This window comes from Diabrotica virgifera, chromosome 5 (genome assembly GCF_917563875.1).
Source record: "Diabrotica virgifera virgifera chromosome 5, PGI_DIABVI_V3a".
In the NCBI taxonomy this organism is placed as follows: Eukaryota; Metazoa; Arthropoda; class Insecta; order Coleoptera; family Chrysomelidae; genus Diabrotica; species Diabrotica virgifera.
The window spans coordinates 211,988,712-212,004,388 of NC_065447.1; the positions used below are offsets into that span (position 1 = coordinate 211,988,712).

General features: G+C 33.4%; 1 protein-coding gene across 1 annotated transcript in view; it reads right to left on the reverse strand.

The window, feature by feature from the left end:
- LOC126884596 (CCAAT/enhancer-binding protein zeta) overlaps window positions 1-15,677 on the reverse strand; it is a 54,893-nt gene that overhangs the window by 5,115 nt on the left and 34,101 nt on the right. Inside the window, exons 5-12 of the mRNA XM_050650592.1 lie at window positions 14,030-14,311; window positions 11,284-11,486; window positions 10,053-10,200; window positions 9,608-9,832; window positions 5,009-5,538; window positions 1,673-1,872; window positions 1,377-1,517; window positions 1,089-1,313 (exon numbers count right to left, since the gene is read on the reverse strand). Of these exons, the coding sequence (XP_050506549.1) occupies window positions 1,089-1,313; window positions 1,377-1,517; window positions 1,673-1,872; window positions 5,009-5,538; window positions 9,608-9,832; window positions 10,053-10,200; window positions 11,284-11,486; window positions 14,030-14,311 (1,954 nt within the window). The remainder of the gene's footprint in view (window positions 1-1,088; window positions 1,314-1,376; window positions 1,518-1,672; window positions 1,873-5,008; window positions 5,539-9,607; window positions 9,833-10,052; window positions 10,201-11,283; window positions 11,487-14,029; window positions 14,312-15,677) is intronic.

Consider the following 15,677-nt stretch of genomic DNA (forward strand, 5'->3'; position numbering starts at 1 on the left):
TGGTTTTTTAGGGACGAAATTGCGGACTTTACTTCAGCTAGTGTGGGCCCTGGTATTTCAGGTTCGGCTAACAGTTTTCCATAATTAGGTATTATAATCCACTAAACATGTTTATTTCTTCACTATCTTGACTATTTTCCATACATCAAAGACATATAAATACCGATTAAGGGGAAGGAGCAAAATGCAAAATTTTGACGCACGTCAAAATTCTTAAATGTATTCATTTCATGTATTCATGTATTCTGTGTTTTAAATGTATTAATTTTTTTCGAATCCTGAGAAAACTAATAAATATTAAAAATAAAATAAAATTTTTATTTTTAATTCAGTTGCAATGCGAAGGCAAAACAATCTTACTTTTCAATTAGAATACGGAGCGCAGTCCAGTCCCTTGAATCGCGATTTTCGGCTCTTATTGGAGCCTCATCGGAAAGAACGTAGGCTTGTTCTCCATTATCTATTGATCATCTAATAAATATTTTTAAAAAATTTAAACGCAGAATGAAAGACTACATTATTACCGAGGGCCGAAAGTCCCTGAAAACTTCTATAATGTTTATTTTAATAAGTTACAGGGCTGAAAATAAAAGAGAAGTGTGATTTTTAATTGCAAATATTTCCTTCAAAAGAAACTTTTTATTTACTCTAAGGGACTTTTGGCCCTCGGTAATAACGTAATCTTTAATTCTGCGTTTAAATTTTTTAAAAATACTTATTAGTTTTCTCAGGATTCGAAAAAAAAATTATATTACGATTCAAATGACTCGTGACGTAATCGCACCCTTAATGTTCATTGGTTAGTCGATCTGGGCAACCGTAGTAATGTCTAAGAACCGTGGGAAAAGTTGTTTGGTGGTAATTTGTATGGAGCAGCATTGCGAAGCATTTCATAACTGTGGATTCCTGTCCATTGACGAATATTACGCAGCCATGACATTTTCACGTCCAAGACCTCTGTTACCTTAGCTTAGACGTTGATTAATTAATAGTGAATATTAATTGACTAATTAGCGCATGTACAAAGACTCACTAGACCAAGTATACCATGTACATATCGATGAAATAAAATAAAAAATTGTTCTTACTCGCGTTATCCTTATTTGCAAATGCATTAGACCCTCCAGGTTTGAATTTGGAACTACCTTCATCTTCCAGAAGCGTTGCAAATTCTTCAGCCGAAGCAAAGTTTGACATAATATCACCCTTCTTCTTTGCGAACTTTTTGAATTTATTTTTACCAGGTTGTTCTTCTTCATCTGAAAAATCTATGGCCTCGTCATCTTCCTCGTCGCTTAAATCTCCTAGTAACTCTACAATATAAAAATAAATATTGTTAATAAATATATGTAGTAAACAGAAATGCAAAAAATAACCTTTGTCATCATCATTCATATCTAGGTCTTCGTCATCTAAGTCTGCATTGTCAAATTCTCCATCAAAATCATCCATATCGTCATCATCCTCTTCTGATATATCGTCGCTGTCATCCTCATCATCTTCGCTTTTTTGTTTCTCTGAAATTAATAGAATGTTTGGAGATCAATCGTTATTAATAAGTAATTTATTAAATTGAGAAGTTCAGTTTGAAAATGTTAACACTGCAAATTTAAAGACAGATCTTAATACAGCATTTTTATAAATTTTTAAAAATTTTTGAATTTATACTTACTCTTCTTTTTACTGTCTTTTTGCCTGAGGTTTTCTCCTATTTCGTTTAGATAATCGACATCTTCCTCATCTTCTTCTTCCCCGTCTTTGCGCCCAGATAGTTTATCCAACATTTCTTCAAATTCATCACTTTGTACAGATTCCAAATCGCTATCGTCTCGTTCAGTTTCGCCTCTTTCTTGATATCTTTGTTGAAGATACCTGTAAAAGTTTTACATCTAGCTAGATGATATAATACTTTTTCATATAATAATACATGTTCATAACTTTTTCAACGAACACTTTGCTTTCGTTTATAAATCCGAAAAGTCAGTTCGTTCGTTTATGCGTCGCAGCCCCTGCAATAATTGGAACTGATCTACCATTCATATGTAGTTTTGTCTCCCGAATCCAAATCTGAAAACCGAACCGGTTTTCGACCGGTTCGGTTACCTCTTCGGGATAACCGACCTCAAAGTCGAAAAATTTATAAAAATAAATATGTAATTACATTTTTGTTTTATTTCTATTAGTTCTACTCCTAACTGAGTATAAGGGACTATTTTTCGTTGGAATTTTTCCACGCTGGACATGCGAGAAGTGAAATGCAATTATTAGATTTCCCTCAGCCTTCTTTGCTCTGGCATTTGTTTGGGCTTGCAAATTTTAGAAGCCACAAAGGTGTTACTAGAAAAATGGTCCCAATACAGTTTTAATTTGATATTATTATATATTTTATTAAATTAAAACTTTCGTCTGCTTTTAAGATGTCTCTACGACACATATGCCACGTTATTTTGTTGCGACTCGACACTAACAACCCGATATTAGCCCGATCAAAGAACAATCTGACCCAAAAAAAAAATAAAGGAAGGATGAAAATTTGGGAATAGGTAGTTGAAATTGTATATTATTATATAAGAAAAAGTTTACAATTCTACAAAAATGGAGGGGAATACCCCCTCTCGAAGATGAAAAAAATACATTCAAAATAAGACCGGAATTGCATAAAATGATTAATTCCAAACAACTTTTCTTCTATAGAGTTTTTTCACTAAGTCAATACTTTTCGAGTTATTTGCGAGTGAATATGTTCATGTTTAACAAAATAAAACATGTTTTTGGACGGTTTTTTTGAGATACCTAACTCAAAATGTAAGTATTTTCGCGAAAAAAATATTTTTAGCAAAAATATAGCCCATAAAAAATTGAAAAAAATGGTGTATACATGAGGTCTGTAGACCCAGTAGAAGCAGAGTTGCAGCTAATGAAAAGTAGGTTCTTCTTCGTCAAATTCCAAATCGAATATTTCAATGTGAAATAACCCAAAAACGGAACACTTTTAGGGGAAAATTTATTTTAACTTTTTTAAAGTGTTTATAAAAGGTTTATTTTTATTTTTTAAAAAACTTGTAATATTAAAAGTAAGTGAATTACGCTCAAAATATTGTTGGTCCCTTTTATTTTTTGGTAAAAAAAATAGCGAAAATCACCCCCTAATTAGCATCACATATACATTTTAACATTACCACTTCACAATTTACTTTGTCTATTTATTATTTATATGATCTGTAAGTTTTATCGGTTCAAAGTGCTTCGTTTTGAAAAAGTTGTAGTTAAAATGGCTTGAACGAGTAACTAATCACGAGTTTAGGCAAATTTTGAACAGCCATAGCATAACCAATTTTTGTCTAAGAAGAAAACAAAAAATCAAAAATATTCAGAAAAGCAAACCGTACATTTTATTACTGTTTAAAATTTTTGGTATTCCTAATCGTTTTTAAGTTAATTCCATAAACAATTACGATTTTTTTCAAAATTATAAAAAAATGTTTTATTATTTTAAACTCAATTTTTTTTCAAAACTGAGCACTTTGAACCAATGAAACTTATAGATAATATAAACAATACATAAGTAAAGTAACTTGTAAAGCGGTAACGATTAATTTTATTTGAGAAGTGGCTGATTATTAAGGGGTGATTTTCGCCATTTTTTTACCAAAAAATAAAAGGGACCAACAATATTTTGAGCGTAACTCACTTACTTTTAGTGTTAGACGTTTTTTTAAAAAAACAAAAATAAACCTTTTTTTAAACACTTTAAAAAAGTTGTAATAAATTTTCCCCGAAAAGTGCTCCGTTTTTTGCTTATTTCACATTGAAATATTCGATTTGGAATTTGACGAAGAAGAACCTACATTAGCTGCAACTCTGCTTCTACTGGGTCTGCAGACCTCACGCATACACCATTTTTTTCAATTTTTTGAAGATCTTCTTTAGCGGCGAATCGATTGAGGGTAAAATTGTACATGAACCACGCGCCTGCGCACACTGACAGTATGTAGTTCTGACAGTATGTAGTTCATTGCTAATCTTTCAAGATAGGTATGTATGAATGTATGTATCTGTAACCGTGCAAATAAGTCATTAAAAGAATATATTAGTGGTTTTAGGAAATGTATTATTTATTATAATTCTTGTGTTTTTGGATTTGTGTTTCCCTGTAGTAAAATAATAAAATATGTAGGCATAACATTTTTACAGTTTGTCGCCGTGTTGTGTAATTATATCCGAAACTTACGCGTCAATTCAAGTGGCTCGATGGCGTAGTTGGCAGAGCGGTGGGACAGAGAACGAAAGCACACGCAAGGTCGCGGGTTCTAATCCTGGACGATTCATACTTTTTTTATTTTTCGTTATTTTAATAAAAATTTTTTGAAAGTGGTAGATAAGAAAGTTAGTTTAATTTTTAAATAGAATACAAATAACCTGTTAAGTATATTTACTTCGTTTAAATTACCTATATAATAGAAGAATATCTTCTTACGTGCGTACAAAGTACACACATTCTTTTTTTATAGGCTATATTTTACTAAGAATATTGTTTCGCTAAAATACTTACTTTTTGAGTTATCTCCGAAAAACCGTCCAAAAACATTTTTTTTTTGGTTAAAAATGAACACATTCACTCGCAAATAACTCAAAAAGTATTGACTTAGTAAAAAAACTCTATAGAACAAAAGTTACTTAGAATTAGTCATTTTATCCAATTCCGGACTTATTTTGAACGTATATTTTTTCACCCCCGAGAAAAAATTTTTCACCCCGTATTTTCCAATTTTTGTAAAATGGAGGGGATGTAGAATTGTAAGCTTTTTCTTATATAATAATAGACAATTTCAACTACCTATTCCCAAATTTTCATCCTTCCTTTATTTTTTTTTGGAGGTTTTCGTAAAATTTTTCGTTCCCTGATCGGGCTATATGCTTTATATGACTTTCTGTCTTTCTCTGGCTCAGCGAAAGACATATATACATTCTCTGATTGTTTATGGTTAGTTAAAAGGGTTATACTTACGTATGTACAAATAGTTCATCCACAGGAATATTTTCGGAACTTTCTTTAGCATAACTAGCAGTCTTGACGGACATTGCTTTAACTCCTTTGGGTCTATATAGCTTCCGTTTTCCAAATGTCGAATCTCTTCCGGATGCTTCGGATACTCTCTTCGGATTTTTAAAGACAAACCTCTCCAAAAATCTTATCAAAGTGAAATCATTCAAGGGATCACCGTTGTATGCAACTGTTTCGCCATTAATAATATTGGAGGCAAATAGGGCAACAGTGGGATGGAAATGGTTTTTAAGATTGTACAATTCTGTGTACGCGCAAAACTCCCCACCGCCATACAAGGGATTTCTGGACAAAGGATTGTATTTGATTACAGCACCTTTTTCTTTTTTAACTGTGTTTTTACAGTGATACCAGCCAGCTGAATTATTCAGGGATGCGTTGAGAATCTCAACATCTGGTTTTATATCTTCGTCTTCTTCTTTAATTTCGATGGTTTCGACCATTGCATTTATTGAAGGCGTTGATTGATTTTGCTAAAATAAAGAAAATCTTTAAACGAAATAAATGAAAAAGTATTCACTGGATCATGTGAATTAAAACATCCAAAAAGATTTTATTAGCTTATGAGTTTCTCAAGGTAACGCTGTCAAGTTTTTTTATTAAAACGTTTTTATATACTTGGCTTGGTCTTTGTCACTATCTCCGCAATTTTTGTAATCCATTTTAAACAGAGTTTTAGGCTACGTAGGCACCTGAAATTTTCAGAATAGCTCAGAACTTGCTAACAATGCAATATTTAACTGCTATTATATGGATAAATCTTCTTCTTCTTCGTGCGACTAGGATTACTCCTGTTTATCTGCCTCTTATTCTGTTTCAGTTGTTGTTGACTGTACATTGTCTTTCCACCTTTTCGGCGGCCTTCCAACGGGTCTTCTGCTATACGCCTTGTTGTTTTTACAGATGTTCGCTAATCTATCTGGTTCCATTCAGTTTACATGTTCGTTCTAGTTTTTCATTATGGATAAATCGATTTTTTAATTTCAAACTATTTTAAAAATGTGACTAATGCAATGACATTTAGATTCCATTTTAAAGTACGTCAACAAATCGATAATTACAAATTGATGGTAGCTCAGTGGTAGAGCATTAGACTGCAGATCGAGAGGTCCCGAGTTCGAAACCCGGCTGTTACGTATCTTTTTTTAATTTTTTAAATGAATAATTAAAAGTTAATATACTAAGGGCCGGTTGTTCGAACGCTAATCAACAATGATCACTATCAAATATTTAATTACTGTCATTAACTGTCAATGTCAACTTTTATTGGGTTGCTGAAAACATAATTGATTATAATTATGAGATTAGTTAATCAATTAACATAACAATTATTAACATAATTGATTTAGGGCCGGTTGTTCGAACGCTAATCAAAACTGATCATTATCAAATATTTAATTACAATTATATTTGATTAAGGGTACTTCTGACACATGTCGCATTTTGAGGTTATGTTGACTGATTTATTTTATTATTTTGGTTTTAATTTAAAATAAAACATAATTAAACTCTTTCTGATGTTAATTTCTTGTTTTTACTTACAAATCAATAATAATAATAAGCAATTTTTAATAATTTAAGAGCTGCGGCAATATTTTAATTACTGTTTTACCTACAATCAATAACTGATTAGTGTTTTTACATGTATTTTTCATGTCGCGATTTGATTCCCATCAAGAAAATTGATTACAATAAATGATTGATTATAATCGACTTCTTGATTAGCGTTCGAGCAACCGGCCCTAAGTAATTTCATAATTGTAATCAATAATTATGATTTCAGCAACCCAATCAAAGTTGACATTGACAGTTGGTGACAGTAATTAAATATTTGATAATGATCATTGTTGATTAGCGTTCGAACAACCGGCCCTTAAAGTTCATATTTTATAAGTTATTTATTATATATAAATATATATGGGTGTTCGATAAAGAATGGGCCATTTAAGCTAACTTACCTTAGTACAAAAGTTGATAATAACCGAAATACAGGGTGTCAAAGTTAAACGTTTATTTTATTTATTTTTGAATATTTCCTGACAGGCATGGGACAACAACACGAAATTTGGTAAGTGATGCTGGTATTGTACAATCTACTAAATTATGTTAAACAAACGTTTCTGGCTGCTACCAGAGGCGTACGACGGGGGAACGTGAATGGTTGACCCTTCCCAAATTCTACGCCACTGGCGGAATTGCTATTTTAGTGCAATTTTTTGATTCTCCAATACTGTCTACGTAAAAAACGTACTCTTTATTCGTAACGATAAAGCCATTAGTTTTCGAGATATTTGAAGCTAAAAACGAAGGAGCATAATACATTAATCAAAATAAGTGTGCCTTTTCATTTTTAACTTCAAATATCTCAAAAAATAATTTATGCTAAAATAGCAGTTTCATCAGTGGCGTGGAATTTGGGAAGGGTCAACCATTCACTTTCCCCTGTCGTACGCCTCTGGTATTAACCACAAACGATTATTTAACATAATTTAGTAGGGTGTACAGTCCTTAAACTTTCTGCCAAGTACCATAAGGATATGTCAAACAGTTTTTTAGTACCGGGCACACATAGTTCCTAAAGTTTTAAATAAAGATTAAATTATTAAAAAAAAAAGAATACTTTAAAATAATTTGACATATCCGTGTGATACTTGGCAGAAAGTGTAGGCACTGTACACCCTACTAAATTATGTTAAATACTCGTTTCTGGCTACTACCAGAGGCGTACGACAGGGGAAAGTGAATGGTTGATCTTTCCCAAATTCTACGCTACTGATGAAACTGCTATTTTAGCATAATTTTTAGATTCTGCAATACTTTCTATGCAAATAATATACTCTTCATTCGTAACGATAAAATCATTAGTGTTCGAGATATTTGAAGTTAAAAATTAAAAGGCACACTTATTTTGATTAATGTACGAGAGGTGAATCAAATATAAACCGACCTTTGCTAATAACTTTTTATTGAATTATAATTCCAACAATTAAACAATACTCCATTTTTCTATATACATTCCTTCCTTCTGTATGCATTTTTCCCAGCGGCTAGGAAGTTTCTGTATTCCATTTTCATAAAAAGAATGATGGCGGGTATCTAACCAATTGCTCACGAATTGCTCCACTTGATTATCATCATCAAAACGCGCTCCGCCTAGTGCATCTTTTAATGGACCGAACATGTGGAAATCACATGGTGAAAGATCAGGACTGTATGCAGGATGTTCAACGAGAGTCCAATGCATTTCCGCTATTTTTTCTTGTCAGCTTATGCTATTTCGTTTTTAACTTCAAATATCTCGAAAACTAATGGCTTTATCGTTACGAATAAAGAGTATGTTTTTTACATAGAAAGTATTCGAGAATCAAAAAAATAATTTTTTTAATTGTACTAAAATAGCAATTCCGCCAGTGGCGTAGAATTTGGGAAGGGTCAACCATTCACGTTCCCCCATCGTACGCCTCTGGTAGTAGCCAGAAATGTTTGTTTAACATAATTTAGTAGATTGTACAATACCAGCATCACTTACCAAATTTCGTGTTGTTGTCCCATGCGTCAGGAAATAAAATAAAAGTTTAACTTTGACACCCTGCATTTCGGTTATTATCAACTTTTGCACTAAGGTAAGTTAGCTTAAATCGACCTAGTTTAACCTCAGGAATCTACGGTTAAGCTATGGCCCATTCTTTACCAAACACCCTGTATATACCATTTTAAATATTTTCTTTGGTTTTTATGAATTTAAATCCTCTAGAGAAAATAATCCTCTAAAATAGTCGATTATAAAATTCTTTTATGACAAAAAATGGAAACAACAAAATAGTTTATAATTTTATATTTTTTGTCTTATAAATAATGAAAACGTTTTATTATAAAAAGTTCTTTTTTATAAAAATGTAATTATTTTTAACAATTTTTAAGTTCTTGGAATCACTCGGAAGTAAAAAAAAATACGAAACTCTTTGTAACAAAAGGGTTAAAATCAACATATTTACTATTGTTAAACAAAAAATAAGCATAAAAACGAAATATATCTCGACAACGTTACCTCACAAAATGTCTAAAGAAATTTTATAAAAAATTTCTGATGGATTAGTCGAGTAGTTTTTGAGTTAGAATATGCCTTTGAAAAGGCAGTTTTGAGAAAAAGGCACTGTCGTCTTCGTTATTGTCTGTCAATAAAAGTAAAAAGTAAAAAGATGCACACCGAAATGTTTTAGAATCGCGGAGTAGTCTACAAAAAAGAAGGGGAACATTTGCTGAACGTTTCTCACGACGCTCAAGCGTGTTGACGCGAAACCGCGGAAAGCTAGTCGAAGGTAGGAATATTTATCATGCTGTATCTCTGGTAATTTTACTCAGATCAGTCTGAAATTTTCAGAGAGTGTTCTTGAAGTTATGCACTTTCATTTAAAATAATAAAAAAATTAAATTTCAAACCACACCCCCCTTAAAAAAATGGCAAAATTGTAAATATGTAATCGTGTTTGGACTTAAAAAACATAATAAAGAGCTTATATTTATGAGATGAAATGAAATTACCTCCAATTTTTTAAATTCCTCGTCGTCAACTTCCTCTTTAATTTCCGGAATCTCTTCATTTTCCTCCTTCACGTCTTGATATTTTTCTTCGTCGTCATCATCTTCGAAACTGATAGGTGCACTCTGTTTCAATGTCAGTGCTTGAAGGTCTTTTTTCTTATTCATTAGCTGAGATACTAGGAATAATATTCCACATGAAAAACAGGGTTGGGTAAAAAGAGCTATCTGTAAATAAAATTGGAATTAAAATGCTTAGGTACCACATTTACTAAGTTTAGAAAGTAAGTTTTTTATTTTATAGGGTTGAAATGTGTTTTAAGAGCATTTTAAATAGAAAATGTTTAGTCGTTTCACCCAGTTTGAGAATATTTTCAAAGAATTTTTGTCAGAAATACAACAAAAATTCTTACCACACCTTATTTATAGCTGAAACAAACGTACATACCTGCAAAAGTCGCTTCACGAACATTTTTATTCTGTTGATTTCTTTGTCCTTTAATAAGGCTTTGTATATTAAACTCAAGAGCATTGCTCGATGAGTGGTAGTTAGTAGACTTGGATCGAGTAGTTTTCTATATAGTGCTCCATAAAATCTAAAAACATTAACACAAGTTTTATGAGGACAATTCCCAACAAAAATATTGCTTTCATGTACCAAGAAAGTGTTTAATTATTTAGGCGAATAAAGTATTTACTCTACTGTAGTAGAGTAATTTAGTTATAAAAATCCACGAGGAAAAAGTTTTCCTGTAGGTGGCTGTATACCATATATTACAAAAACGAATAAAATCCTTTATAAAAGGTATATTTGTTAAAATCAAAAAAGAATGTGTGTGTACTTTGTACGTACGTAAGAAGTTATTCTTCTATTATATATTTCAACGAAGTAAATATACTTAACAGGTTATTTGTATTTTATTTAAATATTAAACTAACTTTCTTATCTACCACTTTCAAAAAATTTTTATTAAAACAACCAAAAATTAAAAAAATATATGAATCGTCCAGGATTGGAACCCGCGACCTTCCAATCACTGGCCCAACGCTCTACCAACTACGCCACCGAGCTTCTTTAAGTGGCACGTAAGTTTCGGATATAATTACACAACACGGTGACAAATAGACATATAAAAATGTTATGAAATAGACATATAAAAATGTTATACCTACATAATATTTTATTATCTTACTACAGAGAAAGACAAATCCAAAAATTATAATAAATAATACATTTACTAAAAACACTAATATATTTTGTTAATGACTTATTTGAGCTGATACAGATACATACATACCTATCTTGAAAGATTAGCAACGCACTATTACTGTCTGTGTGCGCTTGCGCGCAGATTTATGAAATTTTACTCTCAATCGCGCCTACTGAAGAATAACTTCAATAAAAAGGGCTACATCACAGAACTAGTTTTCGATCGGATGACCGGTCATCGTCAGTGCTTACGTGAATCTAACATGCTAACCACCAAAATACAAAAATATATGGGTAAAAACCCTTTACAATTGATCCGTCATGGAAACATAGATGAATAATGTGAACATAAACATGGATCTCTAAAATATTTAATGTATTATGCTCTAGGTACCATTGAGCTCGAAATTGACTTGTTCACATGTTGACTATATGGTAGCAAGTGTATAGTAGCAAGTAAACTATTTACCTGTCTGTTACACCAGTGCCAGTATCAGAAACCTGGTACAATAATGTAAGGGTATGCAAACTAATATTAAAATTGGCCATGTGTACAAGTCTATACATTGTATCTACGTGCTCCTGTACTTTATCATATTCCAATTTTGCATACGGATATGCTCTGTTTAAACCCATAAGAAGAGCCGACATCATTCTGCTGTCTATATCACCCTAAAATAATTCATTTTATATGAATAAATTTAAAGAGTAATAAACAATAGTACTAGAAAGTCCGATAAGTACTTAGCCTTCAAAATTTTTTAAAAGTAGTGATTTATTTCTGAACATACTTTTTTCATTAACTTGTCTTAACAATACGTTTTCTCCAGGTTTGCAAAGTAGGCTTACGTGGCGGCGATGAACTCCACATTCGACTTCATTGCTGCCCTGCCAGTGGCTTTTTCAAGTTTGGAAACAAAAAGAAGTCGTACAGGGCCAAATCCGGAAAATTCGGTGGGTGAGACAGCAGTTCGTAACCCAATGTTACTAAGTAGACCATGGCGACGGCGGAAATGTGAGTCTGTGCGATGTCGTGGAAGAGAACTTTTTCCTTCCGCAATTGGGGATATTTTTCTGCAATTCGGCGTCGAATCGCCTAATAATGCGGCATAGTAAAGCCCTGCGACTGTTTTGCCCTTCTCCAGGAAGTTGATATAGATCGCACCTTGTGAATCCCAGAAAATAGTGGCCATCACCTTTCCGATTGATCGGACAGTCTTCGGCCTCTTCAGAGCACGTTCGCGTGGTGACGTCCACTGTATCGACTGTTCCTTGGTCTCAGGTGAGTACCAGTGGAATCATGTATCGCCGACGGTTATGAAACAACGTAGAAACTCGTTTAGATTACGCTTAAACAGCCTCAGACACTGTTCTGAAGTGGTCTCATGCTTGCGCTTATTGTCCGGAGTGAGCAAATGCGGCACCCATCGCGCCGACATCTTTCTTATGCCCAAAATTTCATACAAAATATCGTCCCTGCCATTTCCAACTATCGAATGTGAAAAGTGGTACTTTTCAGGAGAGCAAAATAACTCGTGTTTAGAGACTCCTAAATCAGCGCATTGACAAATGGGAAAATTTTTATATTTTAAAAGAAAAGAAAATAATCGTTTTCGTTTTGATTCAATTCGAGTCTCTTGCCATCCTCTGACACTGTGTTTCGGGGTCTCTACCCCTTATCAAAGAGGCTATGCAAGTAGACTGATATATTTTACGTGTGTAATGTTTAATCCTTGTTAGATGGATAACAAATTTGAACTAGGTACTTATCGTTTTTTCTTTCCAAAAAATCACATTTGTTTCCAGGTTCGGAAACAAAAAGAAGCCGTCGGAAGTGTGAGCCGGTGCGATGTCAAGCTGGAAGAGTACTTTTTCCTTCGGCAATTGGGGCTCTTTTTCTGCAACTCGGCGTCGAAACGTCCCAATAATGCGGCATTAGTAAAGCCCTTCGAGCGTTTTGCCCTTCTCTAGAAAGTTTTTATAGATCTCACCTTGTGAATCCCAGAAAATGGTGGTCATCACCTTTCCGGTCGATCGGACAGTCTTCGCCCTCTTCGGAGCACGTTCGTGGGGTGAAGTCCACTGCATCGTGTGTTCCTTGGTCTCAGCTGAGTACCAGTGTAACCATGTATTGCAGACGGTTATGAAACAACGTAGAAACTCCTTTAGATTACTCTCAAACAGCCTCAGACACTGCTCTGAAGTGGTCTCTTAGTTGCGCTTATTGTCCGGAGTGAGCAAATGTGGCACCCAACGCGCCGACAGCTTTCTTAGGCAGGCCGCACATCAAAGAAACATGAAACGTAAATTACGGTTCATGGAAATAAACCACTGCTAAACAAATATACGTCTGGCCATTTATTAAACTCTCCGAAAATAAAAATGTGTCATGAGCATGGATCACACTCGTTTCATTGGTAGGCGGACTTTGAGATTTGTTTAGCAGTGTTTTCTTTTCATGAAACATGTTTTTCGTTTCATGTTTCTTTGGTATGCGGCTTGCCTTTTGCCCAAAATTTCATGCAAAATATGACTCACACGATTTTTTGAGATGCGTACTGTCTCAGCTATCTAGAACAACTTCAGTCCGTGCTCTGCCAATACAAGATCTTGGATTTTTTTCACGTTTTCCTCCGTGGTAGCCGTTTTCGGAACTCCTGGGCATGACTTTTCAAATAACGACATGCGACCATGTTGAAACTCGTTAAACCAATTTTTGACAGTCGCCATAGAAGGAGAAGAGCCACCGTATATAGCATCCAAGCGCTCTTTGATTTCGCTGCGGGATCTCCCTATCAAAAACAAGAATGGAATCACCCACCGATATGGCTCGCTTTTTCATTTTTCTAAAATCCTCAGACACACCCGCTTACATTCCCGGTCAAAACAAATCTAAGAGTCCGATTCAGCTGAGACTTTGACATGAACCATCTACAAGAATGTATTACACGATAGTAGATTTTCCTTGCGATGGTGGCGCAATCGGACAAAAAGACTAAGTACTTATCGGATCAAACACGTAATAAAATTGTCAAATGTTACGGTACTCACGACATTAAGTCAACAACAAATAATTGCTGATTTTAAAATTGTCATTTTGTCAAATAATATTAACTGCGTGAAGTTTTTTTGGACTAAAATTAACTTCTTTAAAATACATTATCTAATGCTGAAACCACATATTTATGTATTTATTATAAATAAATTATACTTACAGTCTTCACACACGCTTTAAAAAACGAAAAATACACTTCAATTAGCTTCCTTGCAATGTGGCTGGTTTCATGACTTAAATGAAACTGGGACAAAAAGCACAAACTGTAGTATTGTGCTCTGGTAGAGATGTTGGGCCTGAATAACAGCTTTTCGATTTCATTCAAAACTACTAGTTGCATGTTCACATGTTTGTATAATAACTGTGTCAGACAATAAATCACTTTGGATGCGATCTTCTGAGATGGGTCACCAAGTTTGTTTATAATGTAGGTTAGAAGATTCTAAAAAAATAAATAAAAATACTCATATACATTTGATGCCTTTTTTATTAATTCCAAATATTTAAGTTAAAAAAATTTAATAGTATAGAACATTGCACACAGTATTTATTACTACACTGTGTGATCAGAAATTATGGACCTTCTAAAAACAAAAACAAAAAACATTTTAACACTACACATTTCAAAGATGAAACAATTAAGAAGTACTATAGAAATGAAAGAAATTGAATGATAAATCTAGTTTCATAGAGACAATTTTTGTCCATACAAATAGTGATTTGTTTTTTTTCCTTTTGAAATGAAGTTCATTTGATGTGTCGTGAATTTCGTTTATTTCCTTGTGGTAGGGGAGCCCAAGCGGGGATTTTTGCAGTTACTCGAGCGCGTCAGATTATCATATGGGGAGAAACCTGGTACCCTGCAGATGTACCTCTACCATATATTGGCTCTTAACACAGGGAAGTTCGTTAAGGGGGGCCCGAAAAAAAAATCTATCCTTATAAATACTCGAAATTGTCAGATTAAGATAAGGTAAGTTAAGTACATGCAAAATAGTGTATATTTAAAAAATCTGACGATTTGAGCGGGAAAAAGTTTCACAAAAAACCGAATATTTCGCGAAACGAACGTCAGATCGAAAAACTAAAAAATACGTCTTCAATATTTTTCAAAAATCTATCGAATGATATGGAACATGACCCCACGGTGAGGGGTCGGGGGTAAATTTAATATTTTAAATACGAATCCCGCGATATTTCGCAAAATGAACATCAGATCGAAAAACTGCAAAATACACTTTCAAAATGTTTTTGAAAAATCTATCGAATGATACCAAACACGGCCCCCAAATTTTTATTGCAGATTTGGATTCTTTACGTAAAAATAAGCAACTTTTATTCGAGAAATTTTTTCGAATTATGGATAGATGGCGCTATAATCGGAAAAAACGATTGTTGGAAATGGAAAATTAAATTAAAAAATGGAAAGTCCCCACTAAAATGGAAAATTTTACTTAACTTCTTTTGGTTTTAGGACCTAATAATCACAACCCAATAGGTCCCCATAACGCTCGAGTGACTGCAAATTTAGCATACTTTGCTCCCCTAGGCCCTACCATTGTAGTAAACTATCAAATTTTTTAATGTTGTTCTGAAGCTATTTTCTTGTGGCATTTTTATAATCAATTACTTTTAATGGGAAATAAGCCACAATTTTACCAAAAAAAAATGATTTTATTAACGTTTCGACGCCCAAGTTGGGTGTCGTTGTCAAAATACTAGTATTTGAGTAATACTGAGTATACTACTATTTTGACAACGACACCCAACTTGGGCGTCGAAACGTTAATAAAATCATTTTTTTTTTG